The sequence below is a fragment of the Cyanistes caeruleus genome, chromosome 10, assembly GCF_971803275.1.
Source record: "Cyanistes caeruleus chromosome 10, bCyaCae1.hap1.1, whole genome shotgun sequence".
NCBI classification, from domain to species: domain Eukaryota; kingdom Metazoa; phylum Chordata; class Aves; order Passeriformes; family Paridae; genus Cyanistes; species Cyanistes caeruleus.
Window position 1 is genome coordinate 6093064 of NC_141710.1, and position 17793 is coordinate 6110856.

The 17793-nt window shown below is 38.0% G+C and overlaps 1 protein-coding gene across 33 annotated transcripts in view; it reads left to right on the forward strand.

Moving 5' to 3' along the window:
- The window catches only part of GIGYF2 (GRB10 interacting GYF protein 2), a 73018-nt gene that overhangs the window by 658 nt on the left and 54567 nt on the right, over window positions 1–17793 (forward strand). For 21 of the 33 annotated variants that reach the window (XM_086844445.1, XM_086844446.1, XM_086844447.1 and 18 more), the window contains exons 2-4: window positions 11603–11683; window positions 14262–14391; window positions 16550–16645. In XM_086844445.1, the coding sequence (XP_086700571.1) occupies window positions 11643–11683; window positions 14262–14391; window positions 16550–16645 (267 nt within the window). In that variant the 5' untranslated portion in view covers window positions 11603–11642. Of the gene's footprint in view, window positions 1–81; window positions 269–569; window positions 597–11602; window positions 11684–14261; window positions 14392–16549; window positions 16646–17793 lie in introns of all 33 variants that reach the window. The other 12 variants (XM_086844448.1, XM_086844460.1, XM_086844462.1 and 9 more) reach the window with 2 other exon arrangements.

Sequence of the window (17793 nt, forward strand, 5' to 3'; positions counted from 1 at the left end):
GGGGCGCCCGCGGCTCCTCACCGCCCTCCGGGGCCGTCTCCCCTCGCACTGACCCTTGTGAACTCGCTCGTCCCCTCCCAGCCCAGCGGGAGCGCCGCGGTGAGCCCCGCTTCGAGCACGCCCGGCCCTGTCGGGTTACACTGGCCGAGGAAGGAGGGAGCTCCGAGCCTTCCCCCGCGCAGGCAGCAGGGTGTTGGGAGCAGCGGTGACCGGCAGTGTTTGACTGGAGAGGCCTTGGCAGGCTGAAGAGAGCATCGATCAGAATTGTGTACGTTTGGTATTGATCCAAGACAAGTAGTTTCAGTGTCAACAGAGTACTTATGGTTCTTGCAGTTCTCTTTGATTGCACTCTGAATTGGGACAAGGTGTAGGCCAAAAGGAGGCATTGCCAAGTAGTGCTTCTGGAATAAAAATCCACGTTTTCCCCAGTAACATTCAGTTCAACGTTCGTGGTGTGCTGCTTTTACTGTAATTCTTGAATATCTGTTTGCTTGGATGGGCGGGGAAAAGACTTTTGAATTCTGATTATCCTCTAACTTCTTGCTGCTCATTTTATTTTCTTGCTTCAGGAGCTGATTTGGGCAAGTTCCTGGAAAGTACGTGTGAATTTTTTTTTTCTTATGACTGCTGGTTGCTTTTGTTCTTAAGAAACTCCAATAAATAAAAGTTAATTTGCCGTTTTGTGAATGTAGCATTTGGTTGATACACAGTGTGATAATTGAAAACCTTTGGAAACAAAATTGGTTGCAGTTGTCACCAACAAAAGCTTCGTTTTGGTATTTTAAAATTTTGTTATTGGGTGGTGACTGCAGTAGATACTAAGAGCATTATTACTACCAGGTGTTTGTTTTCTTGCCGTGCATTTGAATAGGTATCCTTTGAGCAGTTAGCTGATGCTGGTGTGAAAACCTAAATAATCCTGGGTGCCAGCAGAAATGCTGGAGTGTCCATGGCCCTTTCTGCACCTGCTTTGCTCCCTAGGTTCATGCAGTTTTACAATTCAGTTGATGTCAGTGCTTGTGTATTGGTGTTAATTTCCCAATGAATGTGTGATTTAGAAAAAAAAAAGTTTGTCTAATAGTCAGCTAAATTAAAGAGAGGGCAGAATTTTAACCCTGGAAGTTGGGTGTCACGTTTTATGTTGATACTTTGATAACCTGCTTCAGTATCTAGCAATATTGTGTGTAAACACTGGAGTTGAATGGTTTTATGAGCTTTTCAGGCTCTCCTAGCTCCTGGATACAAGAACATGCCTGGGGAGATCTGGTTGCTGTATTTCTTTTGGAGCCTTTTTCTGGATGGTTTCTTGAGCTCTTATTTCAAAGCAAGAGCATAGAATTAAAATGTGGTTTTGGAACAGGTATGATTTGTTTTACAGGGTACTTTAAAAAAAATTTATACCGCAGAAGAAACTTGGAATCTTGCAGACACTTTCTGACAGGTGTTGACCTTGAGGGTTGTAAAATATCCTCAGGTGCTCCTATTAGCATTTTTGCTTGCCTTTCTAAAACATACAGTAAGCTAAAACTATGATCTCTGTGCTTATATAAGTGAAAAAAATGCTTTTAAGTAGGCAGTTGTGGTCTTTTTAATTAATTTTTTCCTTATTGTTTTACTCAGTTGAGGAAAAAAATTGTGTAAAAAGGGAGAGTAAAGTAGGTTTTGGGTTTTTTTTTTAAGGAATTGAGACTAAGCACCACTGTATCTCTGCTAAGGCCAGTTGTCTGAATGAAGTTCTCTCACAAAGTGGAGTTCCTTGTACCTGAATGTAGGAAAAAAATTGTCAGTTTTTTAAAATCTATAGGTACTTCATTAAAATAAAAACAACCCTAGATGTCAGAGTCTCATGGAACAAATTGTGAGAGCTGAGTGGCTGAAGGCTTTGGTGGTACATCTCTGTGCTGAAATATCTTTCCTTTTAAACCTGGAAGGGAAAGCATTGGTTCAGAGTAACAGATGAAGATGAGCTGGGCACTATGATCTGTGCTTTCCCCTTTGGCCTCTCTCTTCATTTATTTGTTTTAATTACTAAGAATGTGAAATTTGATTTTGGCTACTTTAGTATGGTCTTGCAAGTTCAAGTAACTGTCAGGTATATGTTTCATCCTCTTTCATCGAGGTCTTTAAAATTCTTCCTTAGGACTTTTGAAAGTATATTAAGTTCTCTCTGATTTAGAACAAAATAGTCCATTTCCTTAGTTTTTCTTAATTTTCTGTTTTTCTTACCTTTTCCTCTTCAGTGCTTCTGCTCAAAGATTAGTGGAGATTAAACTATATATAATTCATGATTATAGATAGAGCTGTGGGGCAAAGCAAGGGAAACTTCTCCCTACAGAGCTTGCTAAACAGCCATTGGATGCCTTGGTGAGGAGAAACCTTTTCCTTTGTTTACTGAGGAAGCATTTGCCTTGAAAGGGACTCTTTCTTTGTGTGGGTTTCTCATCAATTTATTTTAATTTGTAGGGTGACATTTGAAATCCAAGGTGTGTGAAATGCTGCAGGGGGATGGGGTTTGCTATACAGGAACAAAATTGGTTTCCTGCCCAGCTTAGCCTCTCCTTGTATCTCTTGCTCTAAACTCTGGAACATTTTTTTTTGTTTGCTTAAAGGATCTGGCTTGAAAATCACCAGAAGTGAGAAAACTTAGCAAGTTTGCTCAAGGTGTGCCTAAGTAGTGGATGAAAGTAAGAGTTAAGTGTTTAAAGTGACAAGGTCTGTACATCATTGGCCCTCTTGTGGTTGGTGGTAATATGTGTGTGGATATATATAACTAGTTCATCATGGGGATGTTTAATACCATTTTTTCATGTTTAGCTCAGATGGCAGCTGGAGGTTGTAGCAGGCTGAGGTCTTTGCATAGCTTTGTTAGGAGCTGAGATTGCCACTGTGTGTTGATTACAAAATGCGTCCACTTCTCTTTTTTTTTTTTTTTGCGGAGGGAGGGCTTTCATTCCATTTTCTCTAAAGGTGATTAAACATTCTTTCAATTTATACACAGTAGATATGGCTTGATGCCTGCATGGGAAACTAGGCTGTCACTGAAATTTGTCTTTGCCTCTTTCTCCCCTATTTATTTATTTATTTATTAAAAAAAAAAAAAAAAAAGATATGGAAAAGATGCATAAAATTGTTTTGATGTGTCTGAGGTTTTACCCAAGCTTGAAATCAAAGTGTGTCTTTTCAGGAGTGAGCCTCTCCTGTAATCCTTAAAGCTTGTAAGACATAGAAGCTGGATATTTAGACCTCAGGATTATAGAGAAAAGCAGAAGGAGTCCCATGCGCTGTGTAGAGGTTGTAGAGTGTGTAGATCAGTGAAAAATTTTGGTGGATATTTAGAGACTTGTTTTAAAGCACTGTGTTGTTGACTGCTTTTTGGATCACTTACTAATTTTTGATTGTCTCAGTTATTAAAACAGTGCATTATCATAATTCTCTCTCTTTGACCACATGTTTAAAAAAATCTAGGGAAATAAAGAACAATAACTCGATGGCTTTAGTCGGCCTGCTTGTATATGTAAGTTGTCATTATAAACCTTACATATACAGTTACAAACACTGGTTAGAAAGATATTTTTGTAGTGTTAAATAGTTACTATTCCCGTGAAAGTAAGCATGATGCACTGCAGTTGGAAGTGTTTTGTTGCTTGAAATTTTGTCCTTTTTATTCAGTAGAGAAATACTTGTTTCAGGTTCTGGTTACAATGAAAAAGGTTTTTTAATGTTCCTTCTCTTCTTGACAATACATGTAGATTGCAATCTGTTAGTAGTATTTTATGATAAAGATACTGGCTTGTGTGACTGGGAGACTCAGAGGCTATAGATGTCCATGGGTAGATCAGTTTGGGTGAAAACAGATAGGATCCATGTGTGGTGGTATGTTCGTTCAGACCTGGAAGAAACAAGGAAGAGATGCTCTGTAGATACTCCAGTGATGACTTTGGGTGAAGTTTTGTGATGATAGCTGAGTAGCTGAATTTACATGCCTTCAGCCTTAGGATGTCATGTGGCAAGCAGTTAGTTTGACTGGCAAGTAATGGATTTATGAACTGATTTTTTTGAGCCACGTGTGTTGGAATCTGAGGATGATTTAGTTGGGAAGAGCCTTTGGTGGTTGTCTGCTCCAGCCTGCTGCACAAAGCAGGGCTGATGTCAGTGTTAGACAGTGTGTGACAGAATGTGAGCGAGGCTGATCATGGAATAGCATATGGCAAGGTTTTTATGTAAAAAAGTTATTTCATAACTTGACTTAATAAATCAGAGGCCCCATTCCACCACCATTGAAACCAGTTAAACTTTTATGGTAGGCTTAGGTAATGCTGAATCATCTGCATATGTAATTTTCTTTGTAATACTAAGTTTTAAGAGTACTGAGGCCAGGATCAGGCTAATATCACAAGTCAGTTTACAAGATCAAAACAAGTGATTTCTTTTTTTTAGCAAATTTTGCAAAAATGGATAAGCTATTAAAAAGTATTGTAGTTCATGTGTAGTCTGCAGTCTGATACACATTCTGATTCTCTCTGTTAGAATATTTTTACTAAATGCTCACTGTTGAATGTTTGTTTCCTGAAGTATAGGATGTCTCAGAACTGCATGAGCAGGATACCTCAAGGAACAGGGTGGGAGGGGAGGGAGAGAATTTCCAAAGCCCAGAGAAGCTGGTTGTTTAAATGACATTTTGAAAATGAACCCCTGAACCCTCTCAGCAACCCAGATCTGTTAATTCAGTGGATGTGGTCTGAAGCTGTGTTCTTCCAGTTTGGAAATATGTATGAGGTATAAAACGTATTTGATGAGTGGGAGAGAGGTGGTGCAGTGGGCTCACAGTCTGGCTGCTGGCCTTGCTGGGGAGCAGGTGGACAGGCTTGGCATCTTGATTGGTAATGCCTTCTGGAAGGGCACAGACAAAATAGCTATCTACCAGCAAGTTTTCCATGTACAAGGTAGACAGATGTGGAAGTGATATTTTTTTTTAATTTATTTTTTAGCTAGAAAGTGAATGCTGACAGGATTTTTGGATAGGATTTGGAATGAGAAACATTTGTGTTCCAGCTAGTGGCAAGGCCAAGGGTGTGGTTCCCTGACTCTGCTTGGAGCTTAATCGCTGGTGTCTGCCTTTGGCTGGGAGTCGGCTAATAAAGGTGGAGGTCACACTGTGTTCTGGCTGGTAAAGTGGGAAAAGCATTCACATTTGGCTGTATGCAGGTGAAGCAAGAAGTGGATAGCTCTCCAGCCTACCTCTAACCACTAAGTTCACTATAGTAGGTAGGAAAGGAGGAGAACATCTGGAGTTGTGTTACTTAATGTTCTACATTTTCTTGGACTTGATTATTTGGTGTGTAGGTTTTGTTAGTCTCTTATGTCATTTCTATCCTTGAAGGGCTACTTGTATTTGTTGTTCTTGACTAGGGTGTAACACCTTCCAAGCTGAGGTGCTCCATGTGATGTGAAGCTCCTTGTGATGAGATGCAGTGAGCAGAGGAGTGCCAGTTTGAAAGTGCCATTTGAGGTAGTCATGGACAATTTTTGATGAGAAACTACCAAGAGATTGAAATACTTTTGCAGGGGTTTGAGACAGGGAGGTTATAAGACTTCTAGAGATTAAGAAATGTAAGTGTAATAGAAGAAGTGTAGTTTCTGGAGAAGTGCATGGTTTGGACATCGTTCTCTTAGGAAAAACTTTTTGATGTGTGGGTAGATAGGCCTTGGAAAATTCACTGCCTTTATCAGGAATCAGGTTTGATAAGCCAGAAGGGACTCTTGTGACTTATCTGGCATCTTGTATAATGTGACTAATGGATTTTTTTTTCTGATGAATTTTCTATTTAAATTAGAATATATTTATTCAAAAATAATTTCACATTGATCTAAAACCAACTAGGTTTGTTGATTATCTCTGAATGCCTTGTTTCAGTCCCTTCACTGAGTAAACTTGGGTCTTCTGATGTTTTTACATGAGTGATCATTTACAGACTAAGATACTTAATTTTTTTCTCAAAGCTCATTAAATAGAGCTTGAGTATGTTGTTTTTTCTTCTCACTGTAAGGCATGTCTGTCAAGTTCTATCAATTTTTGAACACCTGATTTATCAACTCTTTTGCCTCTTGCAACAGAAAGGATACTGTATCCCTTCAGTGGTAGAATTTGGTGTATATTTATTCTGCATTTTCTTTTTCCTGTGTTAATTTTTTTTTGTTAGCTCTTCTAGTTGATCTGGTATCATATATTCCTTTATCAGTTGATTAATGTCACAAATCCCATCATGGTGTCAGGACTCTTTTTCCAGAATAGCCTTGCATTTCTTATATATCACCTGTGTTTTCTGCTTGTGAGTCTCTTGACTTTGCCTTATTCAGTGCAACCTGCTGTACTGGATGGAGTCATTGAATAATTCATGATGGTACTATTGATGATGTATCATTTCCATTATTTACCATATCCATGTTTGTCATCCTTTGGTTTTAGAAGTTTTGTGGCCAGTGTTACAAACTCTGTAGAAGATGGCTTCTTACCTTTTACTTGCTTTTGAGAATTTTGTTCTGTCTGAGATGGGTTGTTGTGGATTCTTCAGAAGAAAAAAAAAATTAGGTTGTGATGATTTGAGACTTCTTGTGTGGTTCTGAATGATTTTGTTCTTTTTAACATTCTACTAAATTGAAATGTCCTGCAGAAGTTAAAATCTATCTACTTGCTCAAGTAATGACATTTCTACTCTTAGAAAAGTATATTTTGATTGCATGTCTTCCATAAATCTATGTTGCCTGGCCTTAATTATGTCAGTGTCCTTTAATCAGTGTTGTCTGCTTTAGCCAGTGATTAATATCAAACAGGTTGTGTAGCCACCTGAGTCATCCTGTTTACCATTGTACTTCAAAGGTAGCTTGCATACAGTTGTCAATCATCTTTAATATTTCAAGAATTAGAGAAAATCAGCATTAATTATTCAGTCAACCTGTTAATTTTTTTTTTAAAACACAGTTATTGGCACTGACATCAGCTAGGTCTAGTAGCTGTCTTTGGAATGTTTTATTGCTTGTGGAAGGTGAAATTTTCTCATCTTGATGTAATGTTGCTCTTAAATGGTGGAACACTGCTGTTAATTCCTTCTCCGTATTTATTTAAGGAGAACCCATTTCCTTGCACTTAAGTCTGTTCATGTTGGATTTCTGTTGTGTTCTTTGATTCTCACATTTTCATCCAGTTTCTAGGTTTGAAAGATTCTTTCAGACCTACAGTAGCAGCAGAACTACCTTGAAAAGAAAGGATACTTTTCTTCTTAAATGTCTCTGATCAGAGAATAGACCATTTAAAAATAAGAGCTATGTATAGAAGGGATCAGTGGTATATTTTTTTCTTTCAAAGGTTTAGGTTTCCGAAGTTAATAAAAAAACCCCTAAACATGCAGTGGCCCCAAAGCTGTAAATTGCATTGACAGTCCCAATATATAATTTTATTTTTATTTTTTGTTTGTCTCCATAAAAAATTAGATGGTCAGACCTGAATGCAGCCATAGCTTAAGCTTAACTAGGAATGCTAAGAACCTCTCTCTTGGTAGTCTCTACTCAGAACAGCAGAACATCTTGGTGAGACAGATAGCCATGAATTGCTAGCAGATAGAATTCTGTAATGGAAATGTAGAAATTTAACATTGCCTGAAAATCTTAATGCAGGTGCCTATCAGTAACAGATTAAATGGCACTTACGTGAGGTTGAGCAAAGTCTGGAAAACATGGTGGTTTTGATCTTTCAAATCTCTGAAAACAGCTTTTTGTCCAGATACTTATTAGCTAGCTGTATGTTTTAAATAAGATACCAGAGCTTATGGGCAAAATGTGCCACAGTAATTGCAGACCTCCAACTGAAATATCTAATGCATTTTAACACATAAATCTAGCTAGTAGAATCGAGTTCTGGCTCATGTCTGTAGCAGATGTTTGAGAGCTTTAATATATTTGTAAGGTACTAAATATAAACAGCAAGCTTGAAAAATAATTTAAGAAACTGTAAGCTTGGTAAAATAACCATTGTTCCTGAAGTGAACCAGTGAAATGAGTGTTGCTGATGGCAGCTTCTGCATGTATAATATTAGCTGTTAATTGTGAGTGAAAGCCACTTAAAGCCTTCATGTTATTAGATTGCAGTTTGTGTCTGTTCAGAGGGTGGACTTCTGACTTTGAAAGTACTAAAGAGCAGACAAAATAGAGGTTTTTCCCCCTTGCTAGCCTGCAGGTTGTTGGTGGGTTGATGTGATTTCTTCTCTTTTCACTCCTGCATGCTGGTGGCTGGTTGTGGCTGTTAGCCCAGGAAAACAGGGTCCCAATTTCAGTTTTATGAGCCAGTTCCCCCAAAATATGCAGGAAAACCCCAAATGTAGAGTTCACTGGCACTTTGATCAGATATTGACCTTATTTGGAAAAATGTTCCTGTTTGGAGGATTGGTGGGAAGCACCAGGTAGCCACATTGGCCAAGCAGTGGTGCTAACTAGCCATTATCAAAATATTACCGCAGTTTCTTGCTTCAGCTTGAGGCTGCCCATGTGCTCTCTGCCCATATAAAATCTGTGGCTGTGGAGATTTCTTGATCAATAGCCTTTGATTTGTAGAAAACCTCAACTCACAGAACTAACTGTTCAGAAAGGGGCTTTTCCCTCATCAAATTATATCAAGGAGGAAATATTAGGTATATATTGTTTTTGTAATTTGCTGTCTTGGTTTAATAAGGAAGTAGCATTTTAATAAAGACCAAAATCAACATTTCTGCTATTAATATTGAATTTTAAGACCCAATAAAGTGATCTAGATAATAAAGATGTGATAAGTTCACACCTTTTGCTTAGCCAAAATGGTTAAATTTGTGACCTGATCATTCATTCCTGTCTCTGAATACCTCATCCTTTTTCTTGCTCCACCCTAACTTTTGCCTCCTGTGATGCGAGTGCTGCCTTGTCCACTCCAACTTGCCTTTCCAGTTAGTACAGCTTCTCCTGCACACAAGCCAGGTGTGGTGTGCAGTCACCGTCAGAGGTTCCTCTCAGGTTGGCTTCCATTCTTTCCCCTTTTTGGCTTTCAGTTTGAGAACCAGTGGAAGCAGAACAGGGCTTCCACTCCCTCTGTTTCATCTGCTCTGACGCGGCTTTAAGTGTTTTCCTCTGGTGCACATGCTGTCTTAGCTTTCCTGAGGCTTTTCCCTGTTCTCTGCCCTCCTCCTCCCAAATCATTGCCCATTTCCAGGGTGCCTCTTGTCCAGCATTTTTTTCTCAGCCTTGCCTGTAATTTTTTTCATGTGTGTTTTATTTCTGGGTCTATTCAGTTCACCTGTCACACCTATTCAGATCATCTCCACATCTGTTTTGGGAGGTTATATTCAGTGCAGTTTCATTCACTTATAGTTGTCTTGTTTTCAGTTCAAAATTCTTACAGTCAGAACTTCTAGGGATGGAGTAACGTACCTGAACGCAATACAGAAGAGGAAGGGTTCACAAAACTAAGTACTGTGGCCAAAATGAGGGATATGGAAAGCCATTTAACAGCTCACTGGGAGGAGACTAGCATTCTTGTAGGTACCAAACTGCTAAGGAGTCTAGTAGAGAAAAATGACACAGCATCCTCAATTTTTTTGGAAGGCAAGAGGCTGAAGAGTGGGGCTGAGTGTGTCCAGAACCAGTGAACAGCTTGATCCTAACTGGGTTTTAGTACTTTGTCCTTATATCTGATGCTTTTCAGCTTTGTTTTCATTGTTAAACCCTGAGTGCCAGCCTTTTTTGGTATTACCGATACTAGACTGGCTTTGATGTTCAGAGTTAAAGATCCCAGGTTCCCTGACGATGCACATGTATTGATCTGAAAACTCTCCACCCCATGCCACCCCCAGAAGAGGGATTACAGGCATTGCAGGAAGTGGAGGGACAGCCATCCAATTAAGGCTACTGGGAATTGTGTTAGACGCTTGTCTCTGCCCAAGTGTGCATGATAGTTTACTTGAATTGCCCCACAATATTTTGTCTTGTAGCTGCTGCCTGTTGTCGTTGGGTACCTCACCTTTTATTTTGATTTGCAGGATAGTGAGTGGATATACCTTGAATGTTCTAATGAGCTGTCAGCTGTTTCAAAATGGCAACTCAGATCATACCAAAATCATCTCAGACTAGGCCTGTGAGAATATCTGTATTTTTGTATTAGCTTTTGGTGCAGCTAGTAGGGATAATTCCATTTAATTGTCTAGATTTACTGTGAAAATAAAAACATTAAGATTAGTATATTAATTACTTTGTGTACAGGACAAAGAAGATACTGCACGTTGTTAAAATATGTAAGCCAAACATTAGTTGGTGGGTTTAGGCTGCAGGGAGTTTTATGAGCATTTGTAATCTTATGCCCAAAGTATTTGAGTACTACTCAAGCAATTTTAGCATATTTGGTTTTAGCATGTTTTGTCATTTTCTAGCTTTGAGGACCTTGATTTATTTTCTTTAATATCATTGCTTCTATGGAATATATAGGAAATATATAGGAAAAAAGTTTCCTGTTTTGTCTTGTTTTTTTCAGTAACTAATGCCCTTTCCACCTCTATCTCCCTGGATTTTTTTTTCTTTTTCATCACCTTTTCAGGCAAAGTATAGACAAACTCACGGAGTTCCTTATTTTGTCCCTGGATCTGCTAAGGGATGTGGTTCTGATACAGCAGTTTCCTCCCAGATATTATGGGTTCTTGAAGTCTAATCAACCAATGTCTGCAGATGATGCTTCAAATTCTTCTGTTTCTTGAACTTTACTATCTTTCTCTGCAGATTTGGATTTGGCTGCTGCTGGAAGGAAAGAGGAGCTGTATTTATTGCTTGAAAAGACACTTCTCCAGATCTGTTTGGGCTGGACTTGCTTTTGTTAGGAAAAAGTTCATAGCCTTAGTCTTGTTCTTTATTTCCTGTATGGCTTCATCTGCTCTTATTCATACACTCTGGATATGCAAGAACTTGACCTGAGCTTTGCTAGTCTGGAGGACCTACCTTGGCTAAGTGCAATGAAATTAGCTGAAGTCTGAAGTTAGGCTTTTTTTTTTTTCTTAATAAAACCAAAAATGAAAGAAATACTGCCATTTGCCTGCAGAATTTTGGAGGATGTTGTAGCATTGGATGTACTCAATCTTTAGAAGGCTTATTTTTCAAGAATGAGCAGTGGAAAATTCTTGAATACTCTGCCACTCAGCTGGCAAATCTGTCTTGCTGTAATTCTGGTGGGGTTTTTATCCTCTTGTAATTGTCAGGAAGCAGCAATTCTGTTAATTAAGCATTACTGTTCTTAGAGAAGAGGATTATGCATCAAGTTCTCTGTGTTTGTACAAATTGTTTCCTCAGACACCCTAATCCAGTGTCCTTTTTGAGCTGTTAAAAGAGGGATTTAGGGAAGAAATCTTGATGCAGTTGTTCCTATACTATTAAATCAATCTGTGTTGGAAAGCTGAAATGGATTCCTTAAAAAAAAAAAATTTCAATATAGTCAATTTTTTCACTTCTTTGCATGACCAGGTGTGCTTTTGTGTTTTGAGTTAATCTGTGAAGGGCTGTATGAATCCAGCTGTTTTGATAATAAATATTTATTTTTCAGGTTCACACTTTTTAAAAAAGAGGAATAGAACAGGAAAAAAATGGCAGCAGAAACTCAGACACTTAACTTTGGGCCTGAATGGTAAGTTTTGTCTGTTTTGTCAGACTCCAGAACTTGTCTAAAAGGATTTTTATTTTTTTTTTCCCTTTCATTTGGAGCAGAATTGATTATGGGACTGAATGGGATGTATCTTTGTTGTTTTGTCCTGCTTCACTTCAGTCCATGGCCTGTGATGTAAAGCAGTGTTATAAAATTAGTCTTCATTTTGTGAATTGGCATTGTGTATGAATTGAGTTGGATTTTTTGTTATGTTAATGCATAATATTTACCTTGCTGCCAAGCATTTGAGGGAGGAGTAATGTTTATGATCTCAGAGGTATGCACAGAATAATTGAAGATGTGCTTATTCAGTCTTTCTATGTGATGCATGTTAATAAGGAAGTTCTTAAACTCTCCTCACTGTGCTTAAATCTATAGCTAAGCAAGCTTTTTCTTTTCCCAGTTTTAATAAAACCAGTCCACGTATGGAATATGGTAAAAGTGTGAGTTTTGTGTCAGTGTCCTGCACGTTTGTATTGAAAAGTGTCAGGAAAAGAGCTATTGTGTTCACGGGAATCCATGTGGGCATATAATTTCATCAGCTTTTAGTTTTACAGCTTGTCTGACATGCATTGTCCTGGCTTTTGCTAAAGAGCAATTGCACAGGTGTGATTATTCAGTATTTGTTCCAATTTCTTGTTAAAGTATTGGTGACTTCAGTCACAAACAAAACTTCTGAGTGGTGTGGTTTCTGAAGAGTGATTGATCTCCAAGTGTGTGAATGGCAATGTGAGTGGTTATAGGAAATACAGTTGCTGCATAGCATGTGATTAGAACTGTTACTTGAATAACACATTCACTTTTGCTGACACATTTCTATATACAATGTACAGAAATTGGAGAAGATTTAGTGAAGAAGTAAGACATGATTTGCAGCCTGTGAAACAATGAGAGCTCAGTCTGTTTTGTTAGAATGAAAGAAGGTTAAAGAATGAATTTATCAATTTCTATAAATATACCCACCAGGCAAATATCTTGTGCAGGAGTGCTCTTTGGTGTAAGAGACAGACATTATTAGATTCTTGATGGATGGAAGCCAAAGTTAGATTAAAAAAAGAGAAGGGGGAAGGCAATTCTTAAAAAAAAAGCACTTACTTCAACAGTAACTTAATTGCTGTGTCATAGTGAGGGGACTGTTGTATTGAATCTCCAGTTAGATTAAAAACCAGATTAGATTATATATGGAAGCATATATTCAGTGAATTAGTATATTTTTACAGGAATAATGGAACATAAGATATTTTTTCTTTGGGGCTGTGGTATAGTCATGTCTGTCACATAAACTGCTGTATCACTTAACAGTGAAACTCTGGATCACGTTTGATCTGATTGGTGTTGAACATTGCACTGAACCATCAAATCCTTTAAATAATTCTTTCCCAGGCACAATTTGTTTGGAAGTGGTACATAGAGGAACTACCACGGGGTGGCACCAAACTAAAAAAATAAGATCAACTTTGACTTGAAAATTATTTTTTTCTTTCCTGTTTAAAGAGCAATAAAACAAATCAAAGCATGCTTCGATAATTAGGTGAAAGGTAGCCTCTGAACCACTGTTTTAGTTTAGACCTACTTCCTTTTGAAGGATTTTTTGATTGCTGAGAAAAGCTTTTACTATTTTATTTGTCTATGTTGCCCATCGAAGAGAATGTGAGAAAATTGGTAGGGTTTTATTTCTTGACACACATATCTTTTTGTAAAACATTCCTCAAACTTAAAAATACAAAATATTTGGGTAGCTGAGGAAGTGGCTGTGTAGAGTGAGACTAATTCACTTGCAGGGTGGGAATAATGTACAACAGTAAGATGCTCCCTGCAAGAACTCGAGTAACTTACTTGTGTGGGATGGGAACAAATTAATAGCATGTTTATCTGTTACCATAAATTAGATTTATTAGGTAGCTGTTTCCAGTTTCTCTGGAGTAGTGTCACTGTATTTTGTACATACATTTTTTTTAATTTTAATTTTTATTTATTGATAGCCTAATTTAGATGGTATATGCACTCTGAAACAAAAGCCATTAATTTTAACTTGTGGAAAAGGAATTTGTGGTAAGGGAGGATTCCAGAGACAGAAGAAGAAACTTTGTTATAAAATTTAGTATGCTGTACTGTTAAACTTCATGAAACATCTGAATAAAGTCTTCCCTTAACTTAATATTTGCTGCACTCTCCTAGCATGGTAGGAATTTTTCTTGGCAAAAGGAAGCTGTTGTCATTAAGATGTACTGATGTGTGTGCAGCCTGTGTAAACAGCTTAGGTCAGGCTTTAGGTGGGTATAGCTGAATTGCTGTATAGCCAACATAAGACTTTTCCTGGGGAAAGTTGAATTCCTTGATGTGCTCATGGGAATTTTTTTTCTTGCTCTCCTGGCTGGGGGTGAAACAATGGAGGTTCTTCCACTCTTCCTATTGAAGCACTGAGATTTAGAGTATTGATGTCTTTACTTTCAGTATTGTATTTATTTTTTTGTGTGAAATCTATAAATGTGCAGAAGAATGGTAGCACAGGTGAAGAGAGTCTCAATTCAGTTTTCATTGCTTTTCTGCTTTCTTTTAGGCTGCGAGCTTTGTCTAGTGGCGGGAGTGTGACATCCCCTCCTCTGTCTCCGGCTTTGCCGAAGTACAAACTAGCAGACTATCGCTATGGGAGAGAAGAAATGTTGGCACTTTTTCTAAAGGATAATAAGGTGAGCAGGAAGAGGAAGGTGGCCTGATGTGTATATTCCTAATGACAGTCTTGTGATTAAGAATAGTTGTTTGTATTTTGTGATTATGGACAAAGAAATTGCATATCCCTTGCAATCCCAGATTGAAGAGGGCTGATTGTGGGGGGTTTTCATGTGTGCACTTCTTTGATTGAACTTTTACTAGATCCAATGGTTTTGGGTTTTTTGTTTATATTTTTGTTTGTTTGTGTGTTACTTGTTTTTGGGTTTTTTTTTTCCATTTTAGGGGTAATTTCTGTACCCCAGAGAACAAAAAAACCTGATTGCCATATTCAGTCCTACTTCCACAGATGAGTGAGGGTTAAACTCTCCTTGCAGCTGTGCAGATTTGCTTGCTTCAGTAGGATTTTATTTAATGTAGTGCATAATGTTATTTGATTCAGCTACAAAGTCAAGCAATAAATCATATGAGCAGATTATCTGAAAAAAACAAGAGGTCTCTATTTATCCCATTTTAAGTCAGTTCACTTTAGCAGGTAACTAGCCCAATGGGAGCAGTCCTCGGGTAGCTCATTTCTGTGGGAATCAGGACAGAAACAATGACATGTAATGCATAAGAGCAGTATAGAAAATCAAGAACTTCCTTCAAACAAAGGTTCTCAGTGGTGTAAAAGATTATATAAAATTTCAGAGATCTTTCAGGCAAATTATTAGTATATTTTGCAGTTGTAAACATTGGGTTTTTCTTTAGATGGTGACAGTGGTTGGTTTACTGTTGCAGCAGAGTTGGAAGTCTGAATTCCCCTGAGAGTTTAACCTCAGGGAGGGAGGGACTGCAAGAAATGACATCAAGATTGTGCCTTGAGTTTGAAATGGAGACGTACACACAGCTTCATGTTCCTGTCCTGTCTTGGCTGTGCTGACATTCTACAATGCTGGGAGCCCTGTGTTGCTTAAACATGGATTTAAGGGCATTGAATGTCAAAGATGTTTCTAAGTCTGTTAAGTGTGGTATAGCTCAAAGCCATGCTTGAACATGCAGGATTGTCCTGTTCTACAGGAAACTGCGATTTAAGTCTTGGTGCTATGTTTGAATAGGTCAGCCAGTCAGAAGTCATTGTTTTTTGCAGTTTGTGTTTGTTATGTCAGATGATGCTGAGACCTCTGCTCTTGGGGCTGATTCAGGACAACCCCCACATATCCTGTGTTACAGGACATTCTCTGATTGTTTTGAATGGTCCAAAAGTATATTTTTTTTCCTATGTGTTCACCAGAAAACCGTTATAATTAGAGTATATCTTTCTTTTGATATCCACATTTTTGCAGGGTGTTGAGTGATTCTAGTTATGAAGACTGAGAGGACTCTTGACAGTCATTCTAGTCAGCTAGTAGGTGTCAGCAATATTCTTAAGCTGTTGCATCTCTAAGAGAGACTGACTGAAACCAGGCAGACTTCTGCTAGCATATATCTAAATGAAAAAAAATGTATTTAGTGTTAAGAACTAAATATTTTTCAAGCAGTTGTCCATTGGCATAATTGGAGCTCACTTGGCTGTACGTAATTGGATGTTCTTGTCCATATTCTCATGGTCACATCTATTGATGGAGGTTCTGATTCAAAATTAGTGTTAAAATTTATTTGGATTTAAAACATTAGTGTTCTCTAGTTAATCTATACATAGAGTCTCAATACTTTTCTTTTTCCATGTGTTTTTTTTTAGTTGGTTTGGTTTTGTTGTTTTTGTTTTTTTTTACTCTCCTAGTTGATTTTAAATTGGAGCTGCTTACTTTAAATCAAATGCCTCTGTGCTGTAGGTGGTAGTTTTGTTAATTAAAAATCTGGCTATAAAAATGTGTTGAAGTTAAAAGAAATAGTGTTTAATTTACCAGGTGAAATGCCACTTGATTTGAATTTCAGTTGCAGTGGTGTGTAAGTTTGAGTTCTGATATGTGGCCTTGGGGGTGGGTGATGCTTTGGATGCATTGTTTATATTATTTTTTTTTCTGAGGGTTGTAAATTTGCAGCAGTTATACCCACCCCCAAGAAGCATTACTGGAAGTTCTGGGTAGATGGAGACAGAGTTGGCAGAATAAAAACTCTTTTGAATCTGTGTGTGTAGAATAATCCCTTAAGTGGAAATACTTGGATGTAGTAGAATGCTCTTTTTCTTTCGTATAGATACCTTCAGACCTTCTGGATAAGGAATTTTTGCCTATTTTACAAGAGGAGCCCCTGCCACCACTGGCACTTGTACCTTTTACAGAAGAAGAACAGGTATGTATATGTATTTTTTAAAAACTTTAGGTTGATATTAGTGTAAAGTCATAATGAAGAGTATGCTTCCATTAAGAAAACAAATGAAATTTGAGATTAGTAGGTCTCAGAGTGTACTAGTCTGAAAGCAAAGTAGCGGGAGATTGCAAGTCAGAACTACAATTTAATAGGAAAAATAAAATAAAGGCGATATACAGAAACCCTGCTTTAAAGTGACAGAGTGAGAATACCACCTGACACCCTGCTGTATTATGCACCTGATGGCACTGCAGTTGTATGTGTACTATGGAAGGAGCTTGTCTCAACCTGATTTAAAGATGTATTATCTAGGGATGGATGTTGGATCATGTCAGGTACATTAATTTAAACTTAAATGTGCTTAGCCTTGTAGTATTTAATTAGATACTTAAGGCTACAGTGTTCCCTCTAGCAGGACATGGACATGCTTTGGATGGAATTGCTGGTTCTTTTTATGTAAAGTGTTGCTTTTCTGAAGATAAAGTTGAGCTAACCTAGAGTTCCACTGATTCACCTAATGTAATGAAATACAATGTATTTCTAATCATAGATTTACCCAAGATATGTTTGCAGGGTAGTCTGTGTTGAAGCAAAGAGGGTTTCTGCAGATGGCTTTAACAGGGCTTTCCATCACAGAGCACTGGCAAGGTGCAGCAAGTGTTCCTTTGCTTTTCCCACTGCTCTCCTTTTTCGTATTTGCATTAGGGGAGGACTTGGTTGTCTTAATCTTACCAGCTTGCGTAGTAAGGGAGGTTCAAACTCTTGCTGAATATAGTGGAGATCCTTTTGTGTCCTCCTTGGTTATTTTCCTGACATCTGCTTCATAAGACAACTTCATTTACTGCTAAAGCTGTTTGGCAGTGGCTTTGTTCTTTGGTGTGCATTGTCAGCATTGGTCATTGAAGGAATACACTGATCAATAGTAGGGCAATTTTTGCTTTTTTGACTTTGTTTTATTATTGCTTACTGTGATCTTATCATGTGGGTTCTTACTGCTATGCCTTCACTGCAGCTGACTCTACAGAGGGGAGGGAGAAGTTGCTCAGAGTTCAGGCAGACAAGTCAAATTAAAAATTAATTGGAAAAGAAAATCAGATTATTATTTTGTTCTTACAGGAAGAATAAGCCAA